We start from the raw sequence: 15,472 nt of genomic DNA, 5'->3' as shown, positions 1-15,472 counted from the left end.
CGCTACAGACATGCAAACAGAAGAGCAGCCATCCCCACCCTCCATAATCTAACCCTAGGCGTCGTCCAAAAGAGCACTCATCCCTATGCTACAGACATGCAAGCACAAGAGCAGCCATCCCCACCCTCCATAATCTAACCCTTGGCGTCGTCCGAAAGAGCACTCATCCCTACACTACAGACATGCAAACAGAAGAGCAGCCATCGCCACCCTCCATATATCAAAGCTTAGCTAAGCACAAGATCAATAATCACTCCACTCCACACATCCAACCCCCAGCTAAGCACACAAATCCCCCCTACACTTCTTGCATCTAAACCCAGCTAAGCACAAAAACAATGAGCCCTACACTACATGCCTGTACCCCCAGATAGGCCCATCTCTACACTACGCAATGCCTCTCGTTACAGCACTCGCTGCACGCATCACACATTATCTCATAGGTTCAGTGCAGCTAACCTGGCATGGATCGTGCCAACATTGCATGTATGAAACCCCACCTCATTTAAAAGACTCTTAGTGACCATTCAATCCCACAAGTCCCTGCCTTTCACCTTCATAACATGTTGTGTTTCTCGTCCATAACTGCAGGTTGACTTTGGAACATAACCTACCAGGTGATGTTTGTTCAAAAGCAATAACATTACAATATAAAAATCTGCAGCCTATGAGCAACTCTAAAGCAGGTGGCGGCTGTGGAAGCGGTCCCACAAACTCTGATGGCCCCACTTGGAAGCTATCCACATTGCCCGTCTCGCTCATGCAATAATCATGCCCCTGCGTGCCAGCAGGTGTGAGCAGAAGATGCCTGCTCCCTCGCCTCCCACGGTGTAAATAATGTATGCTGCCAGCTTCTCTCGGAGCGGCTCCTGGCTGACGGGATAAAGGGCTGCCATGTTTTATTCATTGGGAGCAGGGGAGCGGGTACAGGGGATGTGTACAGAGTCCCCAGCACTGCAGTATTGTGAGCTTTAAAGAAGCTGTGCGTCCACTTAAGTCTTCCTGGGATCCCAGACTTAACTTTACCTCTAGGCGCTGTGAGTCTGCTCCTGACCAGTTTGATATTCATGTGCCAAAAATGACATGTTTAATGGTTTAAGGATAAACATGTTCTTTGGTGCACACATGAAATCTAATGCCGTTGTATGAGGAATGCTGGTGAGTCCGAATGATATCTGTTCAATTAAACAGCGTCTGGTGAAGGCACTTTTTGACTTTTTAAATAAGTCTTCAAAATGTTGTGGAATAACTTTCGACAAAATGATATTATGGTTGCAAAACAAAGCCTGAAAACCAGTGAAACACCAGGTATGGTTAACATAGCCACCATAACTATAACCGCCCGGCTTCCCCCTCTGTTCTATGCCCTTGACATACAGCAGCTAGAAGCAGACCGGCGCAGAATAGCCGGGTGCATGTAAACTGCACGCATCAACACATCAACACATCAGCAAAGCTATCTTGCATTTTCCCTCTCTATCGTAACTAATCTAACCCGCCCCATCGTTCAGATCCACCAGAGCTCCTGGAGACCATGCAAATGTCAGTGGTACATGCTACACCTCCCAGTAACATGACATAACCTACCATAACGCCCATCCATAGTTTCAGTTGTGTGACAGAGGGTGCTGCAGTAGAAAAGAACCCCTGTAGGGAATACCACTGTGATACTCCACCTGAATGAGGAGAATATGTGTTTTCAGGGAAAATCCACCAAAGAGATGTGTGCTAGAGGATGCAACCATGCACACTACATTCATCAAAAAAGCAGTGGAAATCAGCACATGGAAACAAGGCTGAATTACTGTTACATGTGGAAGCAGCACTGAGGGGTTAATACCATTGATGGGGCACGGCAGCTGCCCAGAAAGACCAGGGAACACTTGGTAGAGAGCTCATAGGATTCATCTGCCTGACTTCAAAATGGCTGCTACCTTTTTGAAGGCTCAGCCTGTCGAATTGCAAACACCTGGGATAACTGGGGTTCATGAGGCGAGATATAAAAACAGATCTCCAAGCCTCCGTAGTGTGATGGAGAGCAGAGTAGTAAGTCTACAGGGGCACCAGGATGAAGCTGTTAGGGATATTTATCTGAAGTCCTGTGGTCAAGGTCTTTAGGTCTATCTTCCTGATTTAGGTGCTGTTAGTGATTTCTTCGAGCTCACCGGGCTGCCTGCGTGGTAATCATGGCAGAGCAGTGCAGGTCTAACTCTCAGTACGTACAATAGGGCGGTTAACAGATACAGTACACACTTTTCATTAATACCAAATGAGACAATGTCCACACACTATACTTTTATTAAAAAAAATATTTTATATAGGAAAACACATAAGAAAAATCACAACGCCTACAGTTAGGAAAACCTTGTAAAATAAAAGATGCCAGAGGGTAAGAAGTAGGTAAAACAGCTTCAAGAGTAGTTTCCAGAGTTCCGTAGAGTCTTTCTTATAAGAGAAAATGTAGTAACAGGTAAGCAACACAACTTTCCGATCAAGCCCAAAAAGTTTCAAGAGACGAAGGGAGACCCTGTTATGCTGATTTGGGTCAGTCTTTGTCAGGAAAGAGTTACCTTATGCTACATTGCCCCATGGAGCAGCTTTTGGGAGTTCCTGTGGTGTAAATCCTACAGAAGACCCTTCATAATGAAGTAGGAGCCCAGGTGCAAAGATCTAAATGAAGAAAATGCTTGCAAGTAACACCTTGAGTCAGGAGAGCAACGCCATGTCACCGGAAAAGCAGTTTTGCGCTGCAATTTGGTGGTTTCCAGAGGCAGTCGTTGTGTGTGAGGACATACAAGTGCAGGAGGGACGCCAAGACCCTTGGGACAGCTGATTATTCATGATTTGGCGATTCCCAGATCATGGATCAGAACTTGAGCAGCCACAGGCAGGTCTGCTGCCGTCTGCGATGCAGGGTTCCCACATCATCCTCGGGCATAGGATTTGGCGTCTGAGCATGGGGTTGGCTTGAGTGGCGTGTAAGGGGGCAGAAGTAGGCGGCTGACACACAGGTGGCATGGTTGTTGGCATAAACGTTTATAATACCAGAAATAAAGATAAAACCTACATCTCCCTAAATCTAAGAGGGGTTCCCTACCTCAACTAAAATACTAGAGACTGAGTCAAGATGTCCATGTAAATGAAGCGTCCACCGTCCTGTGTCAAAAACCTATCTCTGCCCCTTGCACTTATAATTAAAATAATGAAGTAATGGATGTTCTTGGTCCAGAAGAATGGCTCCCTTCGTCTGGACAGAGGATCAGAGTTCCAGTTCTTTGGTGGGATCTTTTCCTGAGGGAATGACTCCCTTGCCCAGGTCTCAATCCCTTCCCAAGGTACAAAACAAAGTGCCATTTTGTAATGTCAATATGCAGTAAAGTTCTCAATTCAAAGGTAAAGTTCGAGTTCAAGCATCAACATTCCCTGTCGCCATAGTTGCTTCTTCACTATTGGATTCCTGGAGACTGCCTCCCTTCTCTCTGTATCTTGGCCTTTGGGTTTTCATTACCAGGAGGAATGACTCCCTTCCCCTGACTTCAGTACTTCAACATAGAGGATTGCCAGCTTTGTATTACAAGTTTATGATGTCTTCTCTCCAGGGGGAATGACTCCCTTCCCCTGGAGCACTAGCTTGACTCTGTTTGTAAACCTTACCACAAGGAGAATGACTCCCTTCTCCTTGTTTCAGGGTACCAGTTCTTTTTTCCACACAGCCAGGGGGAATGCCTCCCTTACCCTGGACCTTCTCTTCACTTGGTTTCACTATTTTGCAATGCCAGGGGAATGACTGCCTTCCCCTGGCCTTCCTTGGCTAGCCATGTTTGCACATTCTTTTGCCTTGCTTTCACAGTTCAGAACACCAGGGGGAATGTCTCCCTTACCCTGGCCTTTCTCAAGCTCTTTTATCACAGTTCACAGCACCAGGGGGAATGTCTCTCTTCCTTTGACCTTTCTTCTCCTTCCTGCTCTGGCAGGTCTAGTTCACTACCCTGCCAGGTACTGTCACGAAGAAGATGGTTTAAAGATTTCTGCAGTCTTCTTGTGTGGATCCCAAATCCGGCTTTTCTCTTCTCCTTTCTTTGGCAGACCTGGTTCACTACCCTGCCAGGTAATGCCGCAAAAAAGATGAACCAGGAGGCTATTTGTTATTGGGTGCAGGTGCCTGACCCGCCCTCTATCACTTTCCCACCTTTCTGGTGTCCCACCAACCGTCCCTGCAAGCCAGATACCTTCAGGGAACTTGCCAGTGCTTTCCCACTGGTTGTGGGCTTCTCTGTGTCCCTTCTCAGGCTTTGGTCTGCTTCCCCAGTGGGTGCATTGGCTCTGAAGCGTTCTCGCCTTCTCGGGCTGCGGTGTTCCAGCTGACCGTGCGTTCCCGCTCCCTCGGTCGGCTGGATGCCCGTTCTTCCTCCCACTCTGTCAGTCCGTCCACAGTAAGAAAAGTACATGGGGCTTCCACGTGGGGGGAGTTGACATGAAAGAAACATCAGAATGTAGGGATATGTTAACAGTACACAAGGAGGAAAGACAGCACTGTCACGTGTGATGGAAGCCATAGACCTAGAGGGAAATGTACCATTGATGCAGAAACATGCCGCACATTTTTTAATGGAGTATATCAACTCTTCCAGGTGGTACCAAATAACTCTCCGGTAGGTTGCGAAATGAAAAATCATCTATTGATCTTTAGTGTTATTGCATTAACAGTTTGAAAAGGTACTCGAACAGCCAAAAGGCAGATTTGTCCCCTAAATATTTGTCGGGCAATGCTGGAGAGTCAGAATTATATTGCAGACCACACTAGCGCGTGCATCATACTTAGGTCTAGGAGTCTAAACTTGAGGTGAGCATTGATTTAAGATAATCAGGTGTCCTGCCATTTGTGCATTTGAACACCAGAAAAGATCTTAGACTATATCTAGGGGTGCGATGGTGATGTTTTGGATTGGGTGGGGGTTGCAGGGAGTCCCCCGCCGGCCCCCGCTTATATGTCCTAATTCACCTTCTAAATTAGGTCAATTCTCCCGAGGTCAATTGTGAAAAGATCAATTAGTATACAACTGGTTGTATAGGTGTAGAGCTCTGTTGCTTTTTGTCTGTAAGGAGGGACTTTACATTTTTGTGTGCGAGCGCCATGGCTTGTCCGAGCATAGTGTGTCTCCGCCTCTGGAAGACTGTGTCATTGGTGGGGGCCAACGATACATACTGTGGGCAATTAATCTAGGATGCTAAGGGGTGAAATACAGGAAAGCAGTTAAAGTAAGCCACACAAATCAACAATTCATACAATGTTAAGGAGCAAAATACAGTGGGGCAAAAACTTAAATTAGGGCAAACAACTCATTCACGGCTGTCCCCCTTTACCCTTCAGGCTAGGTAATGGGCAAAGGATCGTGTGAAACGCGGGCACAGCTAGAACGCCAAGATAATGCCGAGGTCAGGGGTCACCATGGAAAAGATAGCTGTGGAACCCTCGACGAGGCCGCGCCCCCCTCCCCCACCCCCGATTCTGAACCCTCCTACAGATTCATTGAGATTAGAGGTTGTGAGGCTCATTGCTGTGTCTCCATGGACTTGTGCACGAGGTCTGCCCGCGCCGGTGCCCTGTGCCAGGCTCTCCCCCGACACGTGACTGAAAATACACTGCCTTCCCAGAGGGCCTACATTTTCCACTTGTTTGGGCGGTGAGTCAGCTCGGTGTGTGGGGTGCCTGCTGCAGAGCAGTCTATGTGTTACCTTCTGGTTATGGGTTCGAGGCCTGACGGTTGACTCTGCATCCCATCCTTATCAGGCTGGTGAGAGGAGCGCAGCTGAGTGGGTCACTAGAAACAGGAGCGTCGGACTGGACACGTGGGCCAATGCCCGAAGTGCAGGCCCAGTGCTTCAAATGGAAAAAAAAGATGTGCAGGGACTCACCAATCTTGGCTTTAAGTGGGCTAGGGCTCAGCCTGTGTGGGTCTTAAATAGCTCCCATGCTGCAGCCAGCTGAGACTCATTGACGCATTTCAATTAATCTCATACTACCTGTACGTCTCCAACTCTATTTTCCTAGTTCTCTGTCTCGCTGTCTGTGTGTCTCACTCTTTGTGTCTAATTCTCTGTCTCCGTTTCTATGTGTCTCACTCCCCACACTGTCACTTCAGTTATGTTCTCAAACCCTCCTGGAGTCTGGCCTTTGGAGCATGCCCTGGTCAAAGAGCTTGTGTTTCCAACCAAAATGTCAGTATAATGGTTTACTGTTAAGTCATTAACTTTCAATTTGAGTCTTCCGGCCTAAAGCACCATCTCTCAAAGATGCTTATCAATCACAGACTGATGTTTCCATGTTTTGACATGAGTATTGTTATGTATAAAATAGGGCATGCTTTGCAAACTCCCAATTTGTGCAGGCAATGCACAGTGAGATTAAATTATGAGCCAAGGATCACACAATTTGGTTAAGCAGTGTATCTCAGATTCAGTCACACACACTTCCAGTTTGTTATGTGCGTGTAGCCCGTGGCCCCATGGGGCCCGGCTAGTTGAACTACATGCTGGCCCTCTGAGGGAACACACAGGTAAGAAAGCACAGACCCCAGTGTAGTGTAGTAATAAAGGTTTTTATTAAATGTGTAGTGTGTGTGTATTTTATTTTATGCGTCTGTGTCTGGGAGAAACCAGCCCACCATGGGGGTGGATGGAATGTCAAGAAAAAGGAACAATAGAAAAGAACTCCCTGCACAAGAATGGGCTGGTCAGGGAAGAGAAATGAATCCTAGAGGATGTAAAACAAAGGACAGTTGAGAAAAGGAGAGAGGAAGGAGAGACACTTACCTGGGGGGTCGCTGCCTTGGCTTCTAGGGAGGATCCTGTTCTGAAGCCGAGTTATCACACCTGCAAGCAACCTGACTGCTTTCAGAAGACCCTGGGGCACTACAGGGTCTTCTGAAAGCTCCCTGCTCATTGAAGCGCAGATTGCACCTGCGTGGGCACACCCTTGGTCTGGGCACAGGTTACGCTCCGGCAAGACAAGTCTTCCGGTAGCGCCGCTCCATCTTCTTCCAGCCCGTTCCTTGCGCCGATCCTGCGCTGTCTCATTCTCTCTCTTGATGGTTGGCTCCCTGCTTTCCCTCCCACTTTTTTACCCTCTGTCCTTCTTTCTTCTTTCACCCTCCCCCCTCTATCTCTCCACAGTATGTTGCCCCTCTTAATGTCTTTTTCCCTCTCACTTACACGATTGCCATCATCACCTTTGCACCCCTTGGGTGTTGGCACATTATCACACTATGTTCTTTTTATGTTCTCATGGTTTATTTTTTTTCCGTGTTCTGCCCTTTCCCTAATCCATTTTGCCTCGTTGTGATCCATGCTTACGTTCTCTTTTCCTCCACCCTCTTTCTTCGCCCTTTCTCCCTTTTCTTCCTCTTTTCTACTTGTCCTTTATTCTTATCTTTCTTTTATCCTTTCTGTGCCCTTCCTCTCGTCCTTTTCCTCTTCTCATTTGTCCTTTATTCTTGGCTTTCTTTTTTCCTTTCTCGTGTCCTTGCTCTCGTCCCCTCCTCCTCCCTTCACCCTTTCTTGCCTCCTTTTGTCCTTCCCTCTTTCCCTTTATTTTGTCCATCCTTTCCTCCCTCCCTGCTGTCCTTCGCCTACACATTCTTTGCCGCCTCCTTTCTGTCCTTTAATCCCTCGGCCCCTCGTGCCTTGCCTTTATAAACCCGCCCCCTTCTTACCTCTCCTCTTCATCATTCTAACCTCTTTTTCATTCTGTCTTAAAACGTGTGTTTCTCTACCCACCTCTATCTTCACTCCTACGCACCTCCACCCCCCCCTAACGTATCATGATTCTACTTTTAACGTATCTTCTGTCTCCCCTGGCACTGCCTTTCCTTCTCCAGCCTTCCCATAAACATGCCTCGCCCCTCTTCCCGTCCTTCATGGTCGCCATCTTCCAGCCATTGCCGTTTGTTCCCCGGCAGAGCCAACAAACAAACTCATTTCCAATGTAAATGACACGGAGAGTTTTGCTTCTAATAGAATGAGTTAAGCAGAGCATTTTATTGTCCACGGTTCGCCAGTTCACATCATGTGTGACCCTGACTTCCACACTGCCTGGCACATCAGGGGCACAAGCGCTGCAGTGCCAGTCGCTGTGGGGGCATGTTGCATTCCCCTGTGAATCCTTAACCTGATCAGCGGAACTCACACTTTGGAAGTGATGGTATGCTAACGGACCTTTATAGTGCAGCGACCTCCGTAGTGGTGTCACAGCGCCCGCCGCTGTGCACTAGAAATAACGCTTTGTCAAGCGGCCTGCCCTGCCTCGCTAGGATCTATTATATGCCTGCCTTTACCCATCTGGAGCATGGCATGCCCTTTCTGCACTTGCCAGGGAATAATGGAAAGTACCAGCGTGTGTTTGCTTTGTCTCCTGTTTATCTATCCCTGCATTCCTATCCATGCATGCCTCTTGCGCATGTGACAATAATCAGTCACTCTGCCCACTACTTGCCTGTCAATATCAATGTCTTTGCTTACCCTGGATGTCTCTTTACGGTTTACGTCACATTCCATCCAATAAAAAACAGGGACGGGCCACCAGCATAGAAGTAGGATTACCGTTTTAGCCGGCATAAAGACACAAGGACTAAAATGCACATTGAACTCCAATGAAACTGTAGTACTATGTCTACGTCAGCGGCCTCTTCTACACAAAGCAGGTGCTTATTAAAAGCTCATTGGCGGTGAGAAGCCATGGAGGAAGAGTGTGAAAAACAATCAAACGCAATCACGAAGGGCCATGCCCAGCCCGATTGTGGTATTATTCAAGGATTACCCGCAAAAAACGGGACATTAGCCCACCATCCCTCAAATCCCGGGACAGTTTAAAAATGTCTCGGGATGCCGGGACCAAGGATAAAATACTGGGACGGTTATGGCAAAACCGGGACGTCTGGTCACCCTACTCCATTCCCTACCCTTGAGTCTTTCTTTTGCACTGTTACTATAAAAAACAAGCATTGGCAAAGCCGTCAGTTGTTACATTTATGTAGCCATGTACAGGCTTTTGCTAGGCACTGCCATAAAGATAGTAACTGCCTATTAATGGTAGCAGCTGAAAAATGTTGAGTACTTAATATATTACCAGTGTCTAATACCTATTCACACGCCATAACGGTTGACGTTGCCAGTGCTTGTTTTCAACAGGACTTCAGTGCAAAGACACACATACTGAATCTACAGCAATTGGCTGAAGGTACACTTGGACAAGGCATTTTTAATACGCCAGGAGCACATTTACAGCTCCAATTAAGCCATTAACTCTCAGTAGACTGCTTTGAAATAACACTGGGTCACACTGACACAACAATGTTTTATATTACTACTTGTACAGAAGAAAGTTTGCTGTTAAAGCTTGATAAAAACGAGCTCAAATAGGTGGTAGAAGGATTTGTTTTGGGTGGAGAGGGGCAGGAAGTGGGAGGGAATGGCCATTGATAAGATGTGATTGGTTATTTATAACGCGCTTAATACCCAGAGGTTTCTAAGCGCGGACTCGGGGATCGAACCTGTGTTGCTCTGCGTCGTTTTGCTTCCAAGGTGAGCATGTTGCCCCTGAGCTATCCTCCCGAGACTATTCCATTGGGAATAGCATGGCCAATGACAGTGGATGGGTGGTTAAATGGACAAACAACCACCACAAGCTCTGTCCCTCCTCATATCCCATCTCTCTCTTATTTATACTCCACTGCAAATGTTTCTGCATATAGGTGGCCTTTTAGCACCACTCAGGGCTGGTCATTGGGCCGGCTCTGTGTAGCCGGATCTCGCGATCCGGCCAGAGTCAGCTGCCCCAAACCCCTGCTATGTGCTTGGAAGAAGAAGAAGAAAAATAATAATACTAATAATAAAGTGCACGTGAGCAAACTGTAACTTCCTCTGGTGACCCCATGCAAGAGCTCACAAGAGGAAGTTACAATCCTCAGCCACGACCCGGTTTATTTATTTATTTATGCAATGTTTGGCCGACATTGCATAAATAAATAAATGTATGCATGGATCCCCCACCAATTTTTTTCCATTTCCACCACTGGCACCACTTACTAGTCAAAACACTCTGTGGTCCAAAGTTTATCTATGCATTGGTGATTAATTAATTAATCTTTTTACACGCTTAATACCGGATACCAGTCTCTAAACACAGGACCGGGATTCAAACCTGTATTGCTCTACATTGTCTTGCCTCCAAGAGAAACACATTTCCCCAATAGCTATCCTCCCTGCCCAGGACTATCGTTAAGCACCCGTCCCATGGTCTGGGACATGGGTTAACTGGAAAGTATTTTCTTTCCGTGAATGGGTCACCTAACGGCGCCCTGTTCACAGAAAGAAAATATGTGGCAAACATGGCTGCCATGGAATAGAAAGTTGGGGCTCTAAAGAGAGCCCCTCTTCCATTTCCATGGCAGCCAAACGGAGCAGGGACAGAAGCTGCACAAGCTGCAGTGGCGGCGCTCTTCACTCAGCAGCAATCAGGTAACTGGCGATTGGGGTGTGTGGGAACATTCCTGCTGGGTCGGTGAAGGGAAGATGGCGGGCCGGGGAATCGATCATCAGGTGGCTTGGAAAGTGGGCTTAGATTATCAGTTTCAGTGAACGTTCCGTGCCTCCTGATTGGCTGGCTCCCACGCCAAGGGTGCTCATGATGGTTCAACAACAAACCCGCAGCCCAATTGACTCTGTATAACCATCTGTTACAGGGTATCTCACAGATTAATTTCTTTAAGAGCTGTGAAACAAAGCAGCTTATTTTTGGTTGTTGTTAATGTTCTTTTAGGCAGGTTTTATGTAGCTTGCACTGTTAGTGGTCTCTGAGGGTGAGGCAGTCATTTTGAGATGGGCTGACCCCATAGAGGTTCCTTGGGGAAGTAGCGTTGCTTTTTCCACTGCCCTTAGGGAGGGAGTTAGCAAGTTGGCACAGGGTGCTCCGGTTTGGGCCTTGTGCATCTCCTGGGTGGTGGTAGCACACGTTTCTTTTGTTGGGGCCCACATGTGGCTGATTCAGACTTCCTTTGGTGTCTGGTGATTGCTTGAATAATGCACCATTTAGTAATTCAGCCATTCGTTCTCTGCCTGTGTGTGTGCCTGTGCTTGGGGGTGCCTATTTGACGTGCCTGTGTTTTGTTCCCACGCACAGATATAGTGGATGGAAACCTCAAGTCTGTGATGAGGCTAATCCTAGCCCTGGCGGCCCACTTCAAACCAGGCTCTGGGCGGACATCCAGTCAGACTGAAGCCGGAGTGGCGGGGAAGAGCCCGAGCCCATCTTCTGCGAGCCACAGGCCTCACTCCACGGCAGCCATGGCGCAAGGGGCAGTGGCTGCCCTAGCAGACGTGCGACAGGACATGTCCCAGTCCGGGCGAGATGTCTTCAGATACAGGCGAAGGTACTTACGCCATCTCGCTCAGCAACAGGGCCTGCAACGCTTGCATGATCAAAAAATTACAGGACCATACAGTACCCTAGCAGAATATAATGACCAGTTCTCACAGATGCACGACTCCTCATTGCAGCCTAATAGGTCCAGGCTCCCTCCCGTAGGGAACTTTAAGCCTTACCGCACATTAGCATCCGGGAGGTGATGTAAGGGCACTTCCCAGCCAATCAGGCAGTTCCAAGTGGGGCTTTACCTCCTGGTATTTCCTGCCTTCCGCACCTCCTGAGAAGCTGCAGGCCGCATCTTGCCTCTAGCGTGAAAACCTTTGTTTGGCCGCACCCCCTTCCCTGCCCCATCACCACTTTCCCCTCCGCCACCAAATCCCAACCCATGCCCCACATCAGAGGCGTTGCTAGGGGGGAGCTAAGGGGGCTATAGCCCCTGATCTTTTGGTTGTAGCCCCGGATCGAATCTCAGCCGCTACAGCCAAAAGACTAGCTAGCCCCCAGTCCCAACAGTTCCAACATCAGTGTATCCCCGGGTCTTTTCCAGACCTAGCAACACCCCTGCCCCACATACCTGTGTCTTCCTGACCCGTTGCCGGCTTTCTACAACTCCTGCTGTCCCACCCCCTTCCCCTGTGCGGCAATGGCTATCATGGAAAGGGAGAAGGGACTACATGGTCTGGTGAATCCATTGATGGACTTCCCATCAAATTACTTTCCATCGAGGGATTTGCATCGAAAAAATATGTATCGAATGCATGTTTTTAAAGGGTTAAGGGTTAATTTTTTGGGGGGGGGAGTTTTAAAGGGTAAAAAACAGGGTGTTGGGGGAGGGACCCCATTAAAAAAAAGAAAAAAAATGCATTTGATGGAAATTTTTTAGATGCAAAATTTTCGATGGAAAGGACCCTCGATGGAAAATAATCGATGCAACGACCATAAACCGGACTACATGTAGTTTCCTGCTCCAAATGTCCATAATGTCAATTTTTATTTTGCAGTTTTGTTTTCAGCTGAGAAAATGCAACCATGCCATTTCTCAACTTAAAAAATCATGCTGGGGTGCTAAAAGCTATAACCCCTCGGTGGGCGGGCATTGCCAATCAGGTAATGGTGCCACGGCCCTGGTTAAATCCGGAATTTCGTTCAGCCCGTGACTTAGACCCTGGGCCATTGCCTGACCAATAATGCCCACCTACCTCTGGGCTTATTGATTAAGTAATTTGTTCCGAGAAGCAGTATGGCCACAAATAATCACTTGAGTGTTGGTTCCAAGTCACACTCCTGCCACAATTAGTCCATATATATCGAAGAAGGACGGATTTGGGGCACACTTAAAATCCTGAATCAAGTTCTGCAGATTTTATGTACTGTTTATTGTCTTGCTGGAATCGCATTGTCTCTATGGTAACTGTATTTACAATGCAATAAATGCAAGAGCGAAGGAACACAAACTAGGTCAAAAGGCTCAGCAAACACTAGATACATAACTGCGTTTTCATAGCCTGCAAAAACTGGCATAGATTTCTAATCTCTCTAAGATATCAGGGAAGCCAGTTCTAAAGGGAGCCATCTTGGCATGGGACTGATCAGCCACCCACATGGCGTAATCAGATGGATGTTTGTTTGTTTATTTATTTATGATGCGCGCCAGACCCGAAGGCATCGGGGCGCAGAGAGAGACGAGAATATTTTCATACAGGGCTGTACACGATGTACATATGTGTACAGATGTACAGATGTGGGGCAACCACAAGTAAGCTGGCTGTACTGCTTGATTCTGAGAATATCCCATGAGGTTATGTGCCAAAATGGCTGAATGGCCATGGTTACACTTGTATCAAACAAATCGCATTTTTATCCTGTAGGCCACCCCCCACTTGCATATTAACTATGACAACACTCCCTGTTCCTCTTCAGCTGCAAACATCCCCCCACCACAATATGAGCTTATTTTTCCTAACGTCACCTCTTTGTCACGATCGGGATAAACACACCACGTATAAATAGTGCAGAAATGTTTTTAAAATTGCTCCTGACTGCTATTGCTAATGCACTGTCCAGTGGTATGTGTGCATCACATTAGGCTGCTACTGTAGCTCATAAGCCTCTACAGTCTTCTTTAAATAATACCAAAATCTGGTTCCTTTATGTAATGTAATATTGATTCACTTTGTATGCTTAAAGACCTCACTACTTGTAGGGTCCGAAGTGATATTTTAGTCCTATTTTTATTCCTATTAATCAAAGTTGAGATTTAAATGACTTTTTAGAAAATAAAAAAGCAATTCACAAATCCAATGGCGTTATTTTTTAGATTAACAAAACTATATTTGAACTCTTTTTGTAGTCCAACCTTATTTGCACTGAATACTGATGGTACACATACATCTTTTAATGGTAATGTAATGAAAAGCGGTCTTATATAGCACTCGTTTTGCCAATAATGTTGGCCTTGATGCACGGTGTGCTAGTCGGATAGCGGGAAGGCAGGTGCAGAAATCTTTGGTGTTGATGGATGCAGGTCGGAAGTAGCCGTTACCTGTATGGGCAGCTCCCGGATTGTCGTGTGCAAAAATTAACAGCATGGTTGTCGATAGAAGATGGATAGGGTCTGAATATGTTAAGTGCACTAGACCGAGGAGGTCATCTGTAGGAGTGTGGTAGGGGTAAGGATGCAAGATTGTAGTAGTGAGGAGTTAGTTGAGGGATGAGAGGGTGGAGAGTGGGGCTGAGGGTGCTGTCACTTCCTGGCTCTTGGTGGTAGATTTCCCTGAGATTAAAGGTGTGGACAAGTGCCACGCAGGAGTGGTCCATGAGTCAGATTGGGTGACTGCACATGGTAGTGCCAAGAGTTTCAATAAATGTTTGTCGCGAATTAGCCCAGGTCTCTGGTGCACAGTTTTTAGTCGGTTGCTATTTCCTTGTCTTTCAAAGTGGTTGGTTGAAAAGCCAAGTCGTGAGCTGTTTATTGAAAGTCAGGTGGTTCTCCTGCAGGCAGAGACTTTGGTGTAGGGTGTTCCACAGGTTCGTGGCCAGAACTGAAAAAGAGATCCTCCTTGCAGTTTCTTAATGAAGTTGAAGAATATTAGTAGTGCAGCATTCCTGGACCGAGGTGTTCTGGAAGGAGTGTAGTGTTAAAACTTACTTCTAAAGGAAGATGGGCCCCCTCCGTGGTATGAACGATGGACGATGCACAAGGATTTGATATTAACCCATTTTTTTGATGGATTGCCAGTGGAGCGTACGTAATGCTGGCGTGATATGCCTAAATTGCTTCATTCAGACAAGTAGACTTGCCGCTGCATTTTTAACTCTCTGAAGTTTCCTCATTAGGTCATGTGGGAGTCCGAGACAGAGGCTGTTTGCATAGCCTGGTTTGGATAGTGTTAGAAAAATGATGGCCATTGCCCTGTGGGTGAATGTTAAGTAAGATAAGATGCGACGTAGCATGCACAACTGGGAGAAACAGCTTCCGACGATGTCTTTGACCTGTGGATCAAGAGTGAGGGTGTTGCCCATTTTCATTCCAAGATTCCTTACTATGGTTGACGGGTTTGGGCAGTGTCCCATCTCGTCGGGCAACGGGATTGTGATGGAGTTCGAACCTGTAGGATTACAGAGCATCACCTCTGTTTTGCTAGCATTGGGTTTTAGTCTGTTCCCTGTCATCCATGCGTCCACCTGTGCAAGGCAGTTTTTAATGTCTTGGGCGTTTGGTGATGGCTGTTCAATTGGATGGTCAGTAAAGTTCCTTTCCAGATCAGGTAGTAATAATACCGCAGCTCCTTCCTGCGGCGCTGCGCTGCTGGTAACACTGATCCAAACATATCCATGGAGCTATAGGGGTGGAAGCACATGGCTGACTCATACATGCCCTTTGTTTCCTTTTTATTTTTTAGAGCGTATTTGTAACCCCTTGTTTTTGTTCAGAGTGCTTGCCTGTTTAAGGACTAAAAGTGGCACGTGTGCTTTTCATCCTGAGGACGGACTGTTGTGCCCCACCTTTACAGATGGAGGCTGCACCCTTACCCTTTTCCTGGTCTCCTG

The 15,472-nt window shown here is 47.0% G+C and overlaps 1 protein-coding gene across 5 annotated transcripts in view; it reads left to right on the top strand.

The window, feature by feature from the left end:
- The window catches only part of DIXDC1 (DIX domain containing 1), a 560,841-nt gene that overhangs the window by 209,554 nt on the left and 335,815 nt on the right, over window positions 1-15,472 (top strand). For all 5 annotated transcript variants that reach the window (XR_011274537.1, XM_069614294.1, XM_069614291.1 and 2 more), the window contains one exon: window positions 11,177-11,426. Coding sequence is in view for 4 of the 5 variants with exons in the window: in XM_069614294.1 (XP_069470395.1) it covers window positions 11,177-11,426 (250 nt within the window). In the remaining variant the exon portion in view is untranslated. The remainder of the gene's footprint in view (window positions 1-11,176; window positions 11,427-15,472) is intronic.

Source organism: Ambystoma mexicanum, chromosome 9, assembly GCF_040938575.1.
Source record: "Ambystoma mexicanum isolate Mex_15411 chromosome 9, UKY_AmexF1_1, whole genome shotgun sequence".
NCBI classification, from domain to species: domain Eukaryota; kingdom Metazoa; phylum Chordata; class Amphibia; order Caudata; family Ambystomatidae; genus Ambystoma; species Ambystoma mexicanum.
The sequence above is the reverse complement of the archived record's forward strand: the minus strand, read 5'-3'. Positions and strand labels throughout refer to the sequence as shown.